The 16087-nt window shown below is 47.7% G+C and overlaps 1 protein-coding gene across 4 annotated transcripts in view; it reads right to left on the bottom strand.

The window, feature by feature from the left end:
• The window catches only part of HEATR5A (HEAT repeat containing 5A), a 502340-nt gene that overhangs the window by 345565 nt on the left and 140688 nt on the right, over positions 1 to 16087 (bottom strand). For all 4 annotated transcript variants that reach the window (XM_086936964.1, XM_086936962.1, XM_086936966.1 and 1 more), the window contains exons 16-18: positions 6337 to 6512; positions 5255 to 5360; positions 4661 to 4851 (exon numbers count right to left, since the gene is read on the bottom strand). In XM_086936964.1, coding sequence (XP_086793090.1) covers positions 4661 to 4851; positions 5255 to 5360; positions 6337 to 6512 — 473 coding nt within the window. The remainder of the gene's footprint in view (positions 1 to 4660; positions 4852 to 5254; positions 5361 to 6336; positions 6513 to 16087) is intronic.

The raw sequence follows: 16087 nt of genomic DNA, 5'->3' as shown, positions 1-16087 counted from the left end.
GAATTTGCCAAGACTTGTTGCCCCAATCCTGGGTCCAGCGACGTCGACAGCAGCAACCATCGTGGGACAGCTCGCACCTCCATCCTGGTCGCCGACAACGCCTCCTGGTCCGTGAGACTGGAGAGCCCAGCGTCGCTCACTCACCTGGTCGAGGTGACTCCATCCGGTGCCATCCTGGTACCCATCTAATCACTGGCTAGTGATTCAGAACTTGGTCCCCTCTGCTTACAGGTGTCTTCCATCTTCGATCCAGGCTTGGATCACTTCGAACTTCTTCACTGGTCGCCTGCCAGCAACTTCTTCTTTCAGGCTCCATAGACTGCAACGAGGATTCCCGACGTCTTTCCAGACCTATGCAGCCGCAGCCCCTGGGCTAGGTAACTTCGGCATTTCGGTGCCCCAGCATAGCCTCACTATCCAAGGGTCCAGATCCTTTTTCGTTTCAGCTCTACCTAGTCGGATTCGTCCGATATCACTAACTTTGTAATTCCTAGCAACCATAGACTTTGTCCCGCATCCCGCGTGAGAGTGCACACTCTGCACCCGAGTCCCCTAGGCCTCCTGCTAGTAATCTGAAGGTTCAGTAGTCCAGTCCTAGCGATTCCAAAGCCTATTAGTACAGTACTTACCTGCTAGTAATTTCGCATTCCACTTTTGTAGTATATGGTTTTTCGTGCCCCTCGGGCATTTGTGTAAATTGTGCAACTTGAAGTATTTTTTATAAGAGTTTTGTTGTGTGCTTAGTACCCTGTCCTCAAAGAGTACAGGGCTGTTGTGATCTAAATAAATACACTGTTTATTTTCATAACAACTTGTGTGGTGTCCTTTCACTTGGTGTTCAAGGGGTATATGTGATGGTATAACAGCTGGCTTAACACGCCCTCTAGAGTTTAGCCCGAAGACTGCTCATATCCATGCTACTAGGATAGCTGGTCGATAAGGTTGACATACAACCAATCATCAATATGGGTTGTTTGGACTGATACAAAGTACTCACTAGAATAGTGAACATTATATATAAGGCCAACTTCTCACACAGGAGGTATCTCCGACCGAGGCGCGGGCCCATGAGGCGGAAGCGGTGGTGGTGGCGGTCCTGATGGAAGCGGAGGGTTGATGGGAGGATCCTCCTTAGGTACAGGAGGCGGGGTCGACTTCGGCCGAGGTGGTGTATAAACCACAGAATACACCGAGCCCGGTGACTTCTTCGAGGGAGGGGACTGCGAACCAGCCCCTCCAGTAGGTGACCGCCGTCTCCGGCGCCCTCCACCAGACCCAGCGTGACTTCTGGCGCCAGAACTCCTTCTGCACCGCTTAGGCGAGTTGGGACAACTCCGAGACGCCGATCTCTTTCTTCTCGACGCTGAACGTCGTTTTTCCGGCGTCGAACGTCACCTCCGCGACTCGGCGTCGAACGCCGCCTCCGCGACGTCGAACGCTTAGTCTTCGACGCCGAACTCTGCCACGTTGAACGTTAAGTTCTCGACGGTGAGCGTCAAATCCTCCTTGACGCCGACCGCTTTCTTGAGGTCCTCGACGTCGAGGATCCCCTCGACGCCGACCGTCTTCGACGGCGACCGGCGGTGTCGAATCGACGGCGAGCGCCGACGCCTGTCGCTCCTTCTTAGACGCCGATAGCTCGACGCTGACAACGACGAAGAAGCCGTCGACGGTGGTCTGAACAGCGGCCTACCCAGGCCCTTCGACGTCGATCCTTCACGCCGTCTCGACCCGGTGCCCCGGGGAGATGGGGAACACACCGTCGTCATCCCTCTCGACGTCGCCGTCGATGCAATCGACGCCGAAGGAGACCGGGATCATTTGCTGGGCTTCCTGCCTCTGGGGAGCCCCCCAGAGGCTTCAGCAGAGGGAGCCTTCCCAGCCTGCCCAGACCCACCTGCAGCCTGCAGTCGTCTCTTCTCTAGGCCTTGAAGCCTAATCTTCAGCCTTTCCCTCAGGGTCCTTGCTGAAAGGTTCTGACAGATGTCCCATTCTTCAGGGACATGTGCTTCAGGGAGACAGATAATGCAGACGTTGTGTGGATCAGTCTTGGACTTCTTCCTTTCACATGCTGGGCACTTGTCGAAAAGAGCAGGCATTTTAGAGCCCTAAAAAGCCTTGATCAAATTCACAGGAGTGAAGGGAAACACCAGGAACAGCAACTGAAAACACTTTTAGCCAAAAAGTGCACAAAAATCCAATAAACCCTTGAAAAAGGGAGAGCTCAATGCACCAGGGTCCTGTTAGCAGGAGCCGGAAAAAAGAACTGAAAGTAAGAGGGGCCTGCTGTGCATTCTGGGATACTGGGCGAAGTTGTGGAAAGTTCTCTTAAAGGCACAGTATCCTATTTAAGCCACATAACGGCAGCCTATGGGGCTTGTCTGTCCATGCCTTCCTCTCTATCGTTCCAGAGGCTTTTACTGGTAGAGGCAAGTTTCTCTATGGAAGAAACTGGGCAGGCTGTGATGGGTGTGTGGTTTTTTTGTGGAATTTCTAGTTGAAGTACTGGACAGTGTAGCCTGTGGATATAGGCTGCATTATTTGTCTTTAAATTCTCTCTGAAGTGTCTTTGCAGTTCTGCATTTTTTGACAACTTAAGAGATAATTTTTGATTGCCGGGGTCCACGCACATGGGCGGGACTATTCACTAGATTATGACTATACACAGAGATCTCCCTACTACAGAAAGAGGTAAGTTTTGGGGCTGGGGAGGGGGGATTTCAATGACTGAGGCATCGGGGGAAAGGAAAGGGTTTTCGTTTCCCTCGATGCCTCTTTTGAGCATTCCTGCTGCACGATCGTGCAGCAGGAATGCCCACTAGACCCCAGGGATTTTCTTTTAAAAAAAACTTTTGGCACTGTTTGTTTCTTCGGGGAGTAGCCCCTTGGGCAATCGTTTGTGTGAACCCGTTGATGCCACACTTTCCCACACAAAAGTGTGAAAAAACTGGGTTCTCAGCTAAAATTGAGGTTTGCCAAGGGATTCAGGGTAAGGTAACGTTTAGGGGATCCATGCAAGCCATACCTTTATAGGTTTGATAGGTTTCCCTAGGTGTCGGCAGAGCTAGGGTTCAAAAACTACAGCTAGGCACTTTGCCAAAAAAGGGTAATTTTTCACTGCGAAATTGTGGTGTGACCACATTGCGTTTTGCGCCATTTCCTGTCGCAGGCACTAGGCCGACCCACACAAGTGGGATACCATTTTTCTCTGAAGACTTTGGGGAATGCGGGGTGGAAGGAAATTTGTGGATACATGCAGATTCCAGAACTTTCCACCACAGAAATGTGGAGAAAATGTGTTTTATTTTTTTACAATTTGTTAGGTTTGCACGGGTTTCTGGGTATCAGAACCTGGTGGGAAGCAGTCAAGTCACCCCATCCTAGATTCCCCTGGGTGTCTAGTTTTCAAAAATGTATAGGTATGCTAGGTTTCCCTAGGTGCCGACAGAGCTAGGGTTCAAAAATGACAGCTACACTCTTTGCAAAAAAAGGGTACATTTTCATTGGGAAAATGTGGTGTGTTCACGCTGGGTTTTGAGCCCTTTCCGGTCGTCGACACTATGCCTACCCACACAAGTGAGGTACCGTTTTTATCGGGAGACTTGGGGTAATTCAGATTTGTAAAGCAACTGTTATTACCTATTGAGTTTTGATGCATTTCTGCCTTCCAAATGAAAGACATTGTGTAAAAAAGAAGTCATTTTGAAAAATGACCAATAATTCTCATGCTAGTATGAGTATTAAAAATGTTGAAAATGTGCAAATATGTACTGTTTCCAAACTCTATAATTTGTACCCATTTCAGAAATACATAGGTGTCTTTCATACGGATTTTTCCAAGTATACATTTTCACACAATAATTGCTATATACCCGGTACATAATTAAAAGCCATTGCAAGTTGCTACTCAGTTTTTGACTCTGGGTTCGTCTGGTTCTTGGTGAACCTACAAGTCCTATATATCCCAACAACCAGGAAGGTCCAGCGGATGTAACTGTATATTGCTTTCAAAGAGCTGTCATAATTACAAGAAGATACAGGTGAAAACGTTGACACAAAAGGATGGTTTTTTTCAACTCATTTTCAATTTTTCCAATATTTAACTGTTAGTTTCTATAAAAAAAACTTTCATGGATCTACACAAATGACCCCTTTCTGAATTCAGAATTTTGTCTAATTTTCTAGGATGTATAGCTTTCGTACTCATTTTTACCATTAACTGGAAGGAGGTTGAAAGCACTAAAAATAGCAAAAATAGGCTATGTCCCAGAAAAATGCCAAAACTGATTAAAAAATGTTGGTTCTCTGACAAAAGACTGTCATTTGCAGGGAAAAACAAAAAACCCAGACGCTTTCATTTGTAGCTCGTTTTTCTGATAAAACTGTATTTTAGCTATTTTCTGGGACCCCTCCAAGGGAATCTACAAACCCTGGGTACCTTTAGAATCCCCATGATGTTGGAAGAAAAGGACGCAAAATTGGCGTGGATACCTTATCTGCTCTAAAAGTTACAGGTGCCTAAGCGCGCACTACCCCAAATAGCCAAAAAAAGTCTTAGCACAGGAGGGTAAAAGGCCTAGCAGCGAAGGGGTTTACACAACGGTTCCTTACAAGGGAAAATAAAAAAAGGTCAAACAACACTTGACTCAATACTACTTACTTTTCAAAACTGGCCTGTGCTATCCCGGTGGTGAAGGTGCTGTCCGCTACCACCTGCGCCAGTCTGGCCAGCCCCTCTGCGGCCGCACACCTCAACAGTGGGCTCGAGCTTTCCAAGGCCCCAAGTATCAAGTTCAACGCTGGCTTCCTGAGCTCCTCTGGGCCAAAACTTCCCTTACTGTTCGCCAGGTGCTGAAATTAATACAAGATGGTGTGTCAATAGAGAGGCTGAGCAAAGCTTTCCGAGCCCATTCACGTACAAGAAGAAAATGTAAATCAATATTGTTTCACAAGTCTACAGGCAGTCTACCACACGCTTCTTGGGTAGAAGTGCTGGTTTTAGGAGATTATGCTTGCAAGTGAGATGCTGCGCAGTGACCGGTACACTCTATAGTGCATGGGGATAGTATGGTTTATTATTGTGTGTGGCTGTGGGAGTGGGTACCCTAGTCAGTGACCAACACCACAACAGAGCTAGGGTTCATCAGTGCACAGGCAAGGGACCGCAAGGATTCAGCAGGTAGGCTGTGTGCACAGATTACTTGAGCCTCACTCCAAGCATGAAGCCTCATCCGCCCCAGACATGGAATCGCACCTTCAAAAAGCTGAAGAAGGCCGATGCCACATTCATCTGCACCACCTGCTGCCGTGACCCCTTCATCTGTTTCATTGACTCCAACTGCTGCTCCATGAACTGGGACCTAAGGAGAAAGGAGAGAAAATCATATCACATATCTATCACCAGAGATGCCCAGTAGACAGTCTCCTCAACCTACCTAAAGGGAGCACAGACTGAAATAACTCTCAGGTTTAAATATTAAACCTCCCAAAATCAACTTAGAAACACTCTTTTCCAAGACCTTCCGCTCTGCCTCAACTAAACGACCAGGAAGTCACACAGAAAGATTCTACTCTTAGGTGCACGACTTTTAGTCTGCCTTTTACAACTCACCGGAAGTGATTAGAGGCATGCGCTACGGCCAGGAAAATGCTAAATATTCCAAGTGTAGTGTAATCCCGAAGAAAACCTTCTAATCCTGGGGAAAAGCCCACCTTTATCGGTCATGTGGACTTTTAGGAATCAAGAGAGAGTTGTGATCTCTATTCACTGCAAGTACATCACAGAATATTGTAGGTGGTGCTCTTAGCAAATGTGGAAATAACTGAGCGGTCCTAAATGGATTACCCCTATTAACTCCTCAACTATCCCAGTGAGGCCTCTACCCTTGATGTGCCTTAGCTGGGGTATCAGTTTCTTCAGCGCAGCTCACTGTGAAGCTCAGTAGATCCTACAGAAGTCTTATCTAGATTTTTAGTGCAAACTGTGGCATATAAAAGACAAGGCTTAGTCTTAACAGTTCAGATTCAGAGCTGTACCCAACAGTGTCCAATGACCCATCTAATAAATAAGCAATCATCAGTCCAGGTAGTATGGTTGGCCTCTGTATTAGAAAGCCTGCCTACTACAACCCACTCTCTTTGGCATACTTTGCCGTTTCTGGTCAACCAAATGACCCGGAAAAACACTGTAGTCAATCTGCCACAGCTGCAGGAATATGTCAGGACATTCAATTTCCATGCAGAGTGCGGCATCTAGTAGTGGAGAAACAACAATTTTGCATATGATTCGGATTACATACAACATAATACAAGTCCATGGGTGCGTTTAAAGCATACCTCTGGGATTCAGGCACGTGACCAAAAATCACACCGAACAAGCAGGCAGCAGCACGAATAACTGCCAGCGCTGGAGGTAGGGGTTTTGGCACGGAGTCTCCTTCTGCCACACGGTCATAAATGGAGTAAGGATCGTACTCCAGGGAACCTGCTGCCATTCCACTCCCAAGGCGGAGCTGAAAGATAAGCAATGAGGCAGAACATGAGCAACATGCGGGTCAAGGCCACAATCTGAAACACAAGAACAAACATGATGCTACTCAGATTGCAAGCACGACATATGTACAAGACTGTAGGGGGCTTCATGACTTCCTGAACCTTTCCCCTGGAGTTGCTACTTTCCTTCCAACCTTATGGTAAATTCACTGCCAATGCATGACCGGTTCTTGGGGCCCAGGGCCATTTCCTAGCGCTGGTTGTTGAAACCATTCAAAGGATCTTCCAACCACTATCTACATGAAAATTCTATGCATTCAAAGGCATGGTTGGCCGCAGACCCTAAAGTCCAGTTCTCATGTGAACTTGGTTGAGCTGGTGGTCCTAGCGAGTACCAAAGAAACTAAAATCTTGACTACAACCATCCAACTCACACAAGGAGCCTGAATTTTTGGTCTTGGGACCCAGCACATCAGACCCTCGGACTACTACATATAAAACTGTCACATTCATTGGTTTCTTGGGGTCTATTATGGACCTGCCACTGGCATTGTGTACTGTTTTCAGGACCTGGCCTGTTCCATATTAATGGCGAGTTACTTGGTTCACTAGATTTGGATTGTTTTTGCAGGAAACTCAAATGCTCAAACTCCATGCATTGTTCCAAAAGACTAGGGCACATAAAGAAACAATCTCATGGGAAATGATTGATGTCCAACACCTGTGCTTGGCTGGGTGGGAGTAAAGCAAAAGTATAGCTGAGGACTTACAAAAGATGAGGGAAAGATGCAACGCGTTCGTCCCGTAAGTCTATATTGACCCATGTGTACAATGTTCCAAAATCTAATGTCTACGGTGCAAACACTTCAGAAGGGTTTGTAGTCCGACGTCTGCCTCTCATGGTGCTAGCACTATGTCGATGTTTGTGTAGATCTTTTAATGATCCTATTTTGTCCACATTTGCATTAAGATCTATTGTGCGTAGAAGTGACTGCGCTGACAGTACATTCAGCTTACCTTATGTTTACAGTATGATGCTGCTTTCAAGTTTCGAAGCCTCGCAAGCTCCTCGAATAAGCGCTCACTGTTCAACTTTGTTAGCCACTGACAGGTTTTCTGGATTTTTTTCTCCCAGAACAAGGCCCAGAAATGTTTTTTTAAGACTCTCTTGTACTGAGAACTTAGTCAATGTACCAACCTGAAACAGAAACCTTATAGACTGCAACCTGAACATTACTTGAGTGAGAGGAGTTCCAGGTAACGGTAGATCCTGTGAGATTTCACAGAGATAGTTAGCAAAACCTAGACCCTCATTCATCCTGGAAAGGCACAGTCAAGAACATAAGGAAACCAGAAGGAAAACGTGACGTACACTGTAAGCATCTTTTAGTAGCGTGCAGTTCTCTAATTTCACCTGCTTTGCATACTCCTGTCATCTAGAGTTGGGCTTGGATGTTTGCAGCTTGTTTTTCCACCAAAGTCGTCCTTTGAGTCACAAATGTACTGTGATTCCTCTCTTAGTGGACAATGTGCACAGGAACAGACTTCATGTTAGATCGTTTCTTGCACAGTGGATGAGAGTATTATGGAGTGGCGAGTGACCAGAGCTTGGGGTACCATGTGAACTGTGCAGATAAGAGAACACGGACTCCTGGGAGGAGGATGCACACTTTAGAATCTGCAGCACTACATGTGAGGATCATATGCTTACAGGATAAGTAACGGAATATGCTACTTACCAGTATGCATCTGTTCTTGGCATGCAGGGCTGCTGACATTCATATCTTGTGCATAGATCGCCACCTAGTGTTGGGTCCGGATGATTGCACTTGTTGTCTTGGAAGAGTCTTCAAAGTATCACAAGATAGGTGACGCCCCCCCCGGACTACAGTGCGCATGGGCATCTTCTCCATCCTCAGATTGTTTTTTACCATTGTGGCAGAGATGGAGATAGTAAAGTAAGAGATGGCTATGCCAGAGAGAATGCTGCAGCTGCTACAGGCACCGGGGAGGAGGGGAGGCGATATGAATGTCAGCAGCCCTACATGCCGAGAACAGATGCATACTGGTAAGTAGCATATTCCGTTCGAGGCATGTGGGCTGCTGAATTCATATTTTGTGCATAGACTGTATAGCAGTATTTCCTCTAGCGGTGGCTACCTGTGCCAGCTGCAGCAGTTTGAAAAAGAGTTTTGAGGACAGCCTGGCCTACAGCAGCTTGCTGTTTTGTTTACACATCTACACAGTAGTGTTTTGTGAAAGTGTGTATGGTGGTCCAGGTGGCTGCCTTACAGATATCTTCAAGAGGAATATTTCCTAGGAAAGCCATGGATGCCCCCATTTTCCTTGTGGTGTGTGCTCTTGGGGGGACGGTTAAAGTGTGTTTTGCCTTTTGATAGCATATCTGAATGCATTTAACTATCCATCTGGCTATTCCTGATTTTGAAATTGGATTCCCCTTGTGTTGTGGTGCAAAGGCAACAAACAGTTGTTTTGTTTTCCTAAAGGATTTAGTTCTGTCCACATAATAAAGTAGAGCTCTCTTTACGTCTAGTGTGTGCAGGGCTCTCAGCTACTGACTGTGGATTTCGAAAGAACACTGGCAGTTCTATAGATTGGTTGATATGGAAATTGGATACAACCTTAGGCATGAATTTAGGGTTTGTTCTAAGAACCACCCTGTTGGTATGTACCTGCATGAAAGAATCCTGAATTGTCAGTGCTTGTAATTCGCTCACTCTTCTGAGTGAGGTGATGGCCACCAAGAATGCAACTTTCCACATTAGGAATTGTAGTGCATGAATGTAAAAGTTCGAAAGGAGGGCCCATGAGTCTGGTAAGAACTATATTGATATTCCAGACTGGGGAAGGGGGGTGCCTAGGAGGAATCACCCTTTTCAAACACTCCATGAAGGCTTTGATTGCTGGTATTTTCAATAGTGAAAAGGGTTGCCTGTTTTGAAGGTATGCTGCTATGGCAGCAAGATGTAGTCGTATTGAAGAGTATGCCAAGTTATATCTTTGTAGGTGCAGCAGGTAACATATAATGTTTTGTATTGAAGCATCTAAGGGGTTGATTTGGTTATTGTTGCAGTAAATAACAAATCTCTTCCATTTAGCTGCATAGCACGCTCGTGTGGTTGGTCTTCTTGCCTCCCTAATGATATTCATGCAATCTGGGGGCAAGTTAAGGTATCCAAACTCTAAGACCTCAGGAGCCAGATCGCTAGGTTCATTTGATTGGAATCTGGGTGTCTGATTTCTCCATGGTTATAAGTTAGAAGATGAGGTACAAGGCGTAGTCTTTAATGGAGAACTACTGAGAGTTCCAGGAACGTTGTGTACCACGGTTGTCTCGCCCATGTGGGAGCAACTAGGATTAGTGTGAGGGAGTGTTGCCGCAGTTTGTGTGCCACCAGCGGGGTCAGTGGTGCTGGGAGAAAAGCGTACGCATATCTGCCTGACCAGTTCATCCATATCGCATTGCCCTGTGACAACTGATGTGGGAACCTTGCGGCAAAGTATTGGCATTTCGAGTTTTCTTTTGTGGCGAACAGGTCTATTTCTGGGTAACCCCACTCCTCGAAGAATGGCTGAAGGACCTGGGGGTGAATCTCCCATTCGTGTAGTTGCTGGCTGTGCCTGCTGAGCAGGTTGGCAACTTGATTGTCCTTCCCTGGAAGGTGTTCTGCTAGGTGAAAAATGTTTTTGGATCGCCCACTTCCAGATGCTTTGTGCCAGATGGGACAACTGTGGAGAGTGCGTTCCTCCCTGTTTCTGGATATAGTACATTGCGGTCATGTTGTCCGTCCGGATCAACACCGTCTTGCTGTAGAAGTATTTCTAAAATGCTTTTAGGGCTAGTTATTGCTAGCAATTCTAGTTGGTTGATATGCAGCCTTCTCTGCTTGTTTGTCCAGAGGCCCTGTACTGTGTATTGAAGGAGATGGGCTCCCCAGCCTGTCAGTAATGCGTCCGCTGTTAGTACTAGTTGTGGAACCGGCTCTTGGAACAGTCGCCCCTTGGAAAGGTTTTGTGGGTTCCATCACTGCAGAGAGTTGTGAGCGCGACTGTCTACCAACACTAGGTCTTTTAGTTGTCCTTGAGCCTGGTTCCATTGCCGTGCTAGGCATTCCTGTAATGAGCGCATTTGAAGTCTGGCAAGGGGGACAATGAATATGCAGGAGGTCATCATGCCTATGAGCTGCATAACGACTTGAGCTGGCAAAGAGTGTTTTGGCAGGAATTTGCGAATGAGTGTCTGCATACTGGCTATCCTCGCCGAGTTTGGATATGCGTTTGCCACTGAGGTGTTGATGGTGGCTCCCAGGTACTGCTGTGTGTGGGACGGTTGCAGATGTGATTTTGTGTAGTTGATTGAGAAGCCTAAGCTGTGTAGCAGCTGGATTGTCTGAGACGTGTGTGCTGCACATTGTTGGTATGATTTTGCTTGTATTAGCCAATCGTCCAGGTAAGGGTACACATGGACGTGCTGCCTCCTGAGATGTGCTGCCACTGTCGCTAAGCATTTTGTAAACACTCTTGGAGCAGTGGTAACCCCGAAGGGCAAAACCTTGAATTGGTAGAGTTGACCTTCTATTGTGAATCTGAGGTATTTTCTGTGGGCTGGATGGATGGGTATGTGGAAATACGCATCTTTGAGGTCCAGTGCTGCTAGGAAATCTCCTTGTTGTAGCAACGGGAGCACTTGTTGTAGTGTTATCATATAAAAGTGCTCCGACGGTATGTATTGATTTAGGGGTCTGAGGTCCAATATAGGTCTGAGAGAGCCGTCCTTCTATGGCCCCCTTTTCTAGCATGCAGCTCACCACTTGTTGTAACAGGGTGATTTGTTATCTGGACATTGGACGATGTCTGGGTGGTATGTTTGGTGGTGTAGAAGTCAGTTCTAGGCAGTAGCCAGACTGGATAATTTCTCTCACCCACCAGTCTGTGGTAATTGCGTTCCAGACCGGTAGGAACTGTTGGAGTCTGCCTCCGACCGGTGTTAAGTGGTCTGGAGGTAGCGTAATAGAGTCACTGCTTTGAGGCAGTGGAGGCTCTGGTGTTATTGCCTCCACGTCCTCTTCCCTTGGTATTGTTACCTCTGTAGCCTCCTCTGGTTGTGTTTTTGGTAAAGGAACCTTGTGTGTTACCTTTATATGAGGCCGTTGTTTGTGAGGTATTTCCTCGTGTATTCGCTCTGTACGAGGAGCGGCGAAAGGAGCCTCTATGTTGCTGAAATTGCAATGCCCCCATTGATTTTGCCGTCTGTGTCCTTTTTCATTTTATCCAAAATGGTGTCGACAGCAGGGCCAAACAGAAAATCCTGATTAACAGGCTGGTTAAGAATGGTGGACTGCACCTCATTTTTAAAACCAGATATACGCAGCCATGCAGGTCTGCGGAGTAGAACGCTAGTGTTGATTGACCTAGCTGCAGTGTCTGCTGCGTCAAGCGCGCATTTGATGGAGGCGTTTGTTATGAATCTTCCCTCCTGTATGAGATCTTGGGCTTGTGCTTTGAACGGCTCAGGTAGGTGTTGCATTAGGGTCTCTAGCTGGTCGGAATGCGCCCTGTCGTAACGAGCCAGTAGGGCTTGAGTATTAGCGATCCTCCACGTGTTGGAGGCTTGCGCCGCTACTCTTTTCCCTGATACCTCTAGTATTTTTGACTCCTTGTCTGGGGGAGGTGCTTCCCCAGTGGTTTGGGAGTTGGCTCTTTTACGTGAGTTGGCCACTACCAGGGAATCAAGTGGTAACTGCCCTTTGATGTAAGTAGGGTCTGTAGGAGCTGCCCTATACTTTTTTCCTATTCTTGGATTGAACACCCGTGCCCTGGCTGTGTCCTTAAATATGTCAGGTGCATGTTTCAGAACTCCCTTTAACATGGGAAGTGTTTTGACACTTTTTTCTGATGTAGGGAAGGTGTCAAACAAGACGTCTTCCTCAACAGGGTCGTTATGCATATCCACGTTGTGGAACTGTGCAGCCCTGTCTATGAGTTGATTAAAAACTACGGTGTCATCAGTAGGTGACGGCTTAGTAGGATAAGAGGACATATCAGGGATGGGATGGGTGTGGTAAGAGTCAGTTGGCTCTTCACATGGTTCCTCTTGTGGTTCAGGATCCTGTGGGAAGTCATATTGAGGCTGTGGCTCATCCCCTGTGTTACCTTCATTGTCCCCGTGTTGTGAAGGAGAATAAGGAGTGTATGGATTATAAGGAGTAGTAGGCATGATAGGTTGAAAAGGAATGAAGGGTCTAGAGGAAGAAGTCCCAAAGTCCTTTTTCTTCGATGGAATAGGGGACTGAGGTTCAAAGTCCAAAGGCCTCTTTTTCCTATGCAGGATGGTAACTTTACCAGTCTCTGGGTTGATATAAATGTTTGCTTGGTCGTCAGAGGGATCTGGGTGGAAGAGTTCTTCCTCAACAGTCCTGGGTTGAGTGTTCGACTTTGGTTTGTCGACGAGTTTTGTCTTAGTAGCCTATTTTATCGGCTCGGGGCCTTTTTTCGGGTCGACCGTGACTTTCGGTTGGACGCGTTTTTTGTGCTCTGTAGGCTTCTTCGGAGGAGTGTCCTCTTCCGAGTCGATGTTCCTGTTCGGATCGACTGGTGACTTCGGCTTTTTTGGATGAGTGTCCTTTCCCGAGTCGATTGTATTTTTTGGATGTGTGCAAGACCTAGATGCTTAGCGCAGGATAGTCATGCACTCCTGTAGGAGATGAAGATTGCCCAACTCTAAGATCTCAGGAGACAGATAGCTACGTTAAGTTGTCTGGGTGCCTAATCTGATCTTGGGTCTGTGAGATGGTCCGGCCTGGCTGGGCGTTTCCCATGGGGGCTGAGGGGCATCTTGAGAACTATCAAGTACCGAGGCTATCTAGCCTAAAAGGTTACCTCGAATGAGTGTGAAGGTTGTCTGCCACATCTTCCTTACTACGTACAGAAGGAATGGGAGAGGAGGAAAAGTGTAGGCAAAAATCACTCACCACTTCATCCATAGTGTAGTGCCCATGGACTATGGGTACCTGGAGGGGAAGATTGGTCATTTTGCGTTTTTGGGGGTGGGGAACAGGTCTATCTGTGGAGTGCCCAGTGTCAGAAGTAACTGAGAAGAATTGGAATTGTTAAGGCGCCCTGCTGAGCAGGTCTACAAGGTCGTTGCCCACCTCGAAGGGTACCATGGTGGCAGATGACCCGGTGCCATATCACCAGAGCGATGGCTAACAGTGGGGAGTGTGTGTGTTCTGTCTTGTTTCTGGAACCAATACATGGCGGGCATGTTGTCTGGTTTGATGAGAAGCACATTTCCCAAAATTAACTAAAAAAAATCTTTGACAGCTCGGTTAATGGCCAGAAGATCGAGGTAGTTGATGTGCTCGAGATCTAAATCCGTCATGTAGTTGCCTTGTTGGAGCTGAGGGACTATGTTGTGCATGGTGGTTATGCGAAAAATGTTCCAGCACGATGTATTTGTTGAGGGGATGGAGGCCCAGGATCGGTATGGGGGAGATGTTCTTCTTAGAAAGAGAATAGCCGCTCTTGCCCTGGAGTCAAGGAGGCACTTTATTGCCTTTTGTGAAGGTGCGCTTGCAGCTCTTCCTCTAGGAGGCGAAGATGTTCTCTGCTGAGGATGTGTGAAAAATAGGATGCTGGCAGGGGTTGTGAGGAGTTCTAGAGAAGTGGTAAATCACCACTAAAAGTCACTGATCAGATGCAATATCCTCCCAATTGGAGAGGAAATGTAGTCTCCGCTTGACAGGTGATGATGGGGAGGAGGGGGAAATCTGTGTTTGGAGGCAGAGGCCCTGATAAGGGAGCCATCCCCCTAAACCTTCTGGTTGTTAACCCTGTAGGCAGTTGTGATGTAACCCCTTCCTGTCTGCTGATGAAAGAACTGCTGCACTATGATAAGAGTGTGACTGATGGGGGTGGGGTGGGAGGGGAATGGTGGTAAATCAGGCCGGTAGGGCTGGGGCCAAATCAGTTGGTGTCTTCTTATTAGCAGCTGCACGTCAGGTCTTCTTGTTTCTTGTTCTTCTTTCTTGTTTCCGTATCTGGATCTAAGGAAGGAAGGTTCAGGGAGCCCCTAAATACTGAATTTAGGGGTGTTACAGGTAGGGCACGGGCAGGGACCAATAGGTCCCTGTCCTGGGGTGGGTACACCCACTAGCCTGCTCCTCTTCTGGGGGAGGGGGGTAGGAGCCTAGCTGTGATAGGGCAGGGCTCCCCATCTTCAAGATGGCCGGAGCCCGGGGTCCTGCTTCACCTCGTCTCCCCCACCTGAGGAGTGGGGTTGGCACAGGCTGGCACACACCCTTCCTGATGTAGTTTTTCCCACCAGTCTTCCTGCCAGAGTGGGGGTCAGGACTGGTGGGGGCCAGTTGCTGGGTACAGCAAATGGTCTGGAGGAGCTCACAGAGGTGGCAATGCCTTTGAAGCTTCCCCCTGCCCATCCTGGGGGAGGAGATCTAGCACCTCCCCAGGATGTGCATTGTTGCAGGCCCAGGAGAGCGGGCCACTCCACCCAGGGGTCTAGCAACATGTCTGCTGTGTGGCAGCCTCTGCAGCCACTCAGTCCAGACGTGGATTGTAGGTTAGGTTTCAGCGGGCATCTCTAAGATGCCATCTGTAGTGCATTTTACATTAAATCCCACACTGGTATCAAACTTGTCAAGTCTTCAGTGTAGCCACTATGGTGCTGTAGAGTTCGTAATGACAACCTCCCAGCACCATATACTCTTAATGGCATCACTGTTCTTACAGTGCCCAGGAATGGCCCTGGGTACTGTAGGGGCACAGGGCTCATGCACCTGTGCCCACACCACTGGCATAGGGCACCCAGCTAGAGGGGTGGCTGATGTATGCCAGGGAAGTGGGGTTCTGGGCATGGCACACAGGGATGTTTGCCATGTCAACTCTTTGTTTAGTTCTGCACCTAGACACTCAGCCTGCAAAGGCAGTGTGTGGGTGTCAAGGTACAGGGCCCCAAAGGGTGGCACAATAAGTGCTCCAGTCCTTAGGGGTCTTCTCTGGTCATAATGCCCTGGGTACCACTTACCAAGGGCTGACATGTGGCCAGAGATGCCAATTGGGTTTAGGCTTTAGTATAGTTTTTAGGGAAGGAACACAGGCCCTTAGTTCCTTGATTTGCAGGGACCCAGGGCACAGCTAAGAAAAGCGCTTCAGGTATCAGGCAAAAAGTGTGTGTGTGTGTGGGGGGGGTGAGGTTATGCAAAAGAAACTCACTTTCTCACAGTCCCCCTAGCATTTGGAGTTTTTAAAGCACCCACTGAGTTTGCAATCTCGGTGTCCTTGTGTTTTTCAGCATCTCATCAACATCCGACACAAAGAGGTGTATCCCATCGAATGGGAGGTTGCGGAGATGTTGCTGGGCCTCTAGTTTAAACCCCGAGATGCAGAGCCAGGCGTGACGTCTGAGGAGGACTCTAGTGTTTGTGCATCTCTAGGGTCTGTCCACGGTATTGGGGCACAGTGAATGTTGGCGCTGGAGATGGTCTTGCCCTCGGACACAATTTCCTCCGCCCTCTTCCTGAACACCTCTGGAAGGTGTTTCTATATGCTCCTCCAT

Source organism: Lissotriton vulgaris, chromosome 9 (assembly GCF_964263255.1).
Source record: "Lissotriton vulgaris chromosome 9, aLisVul1.2, whole genome shotgun sequence".
Classification (NCBI taxonomy): Eukaryota; Metazoa; Chordata; class Amphibia; order Caudata; family Salamandridae; genus Lissotriton; species Lissotriton vulgaris.
The sequence above is the reverse complement of the archived record's forward strand: the minus strand, read 5'-3'. Positions and strand labels throughout refer to the sequence as shown.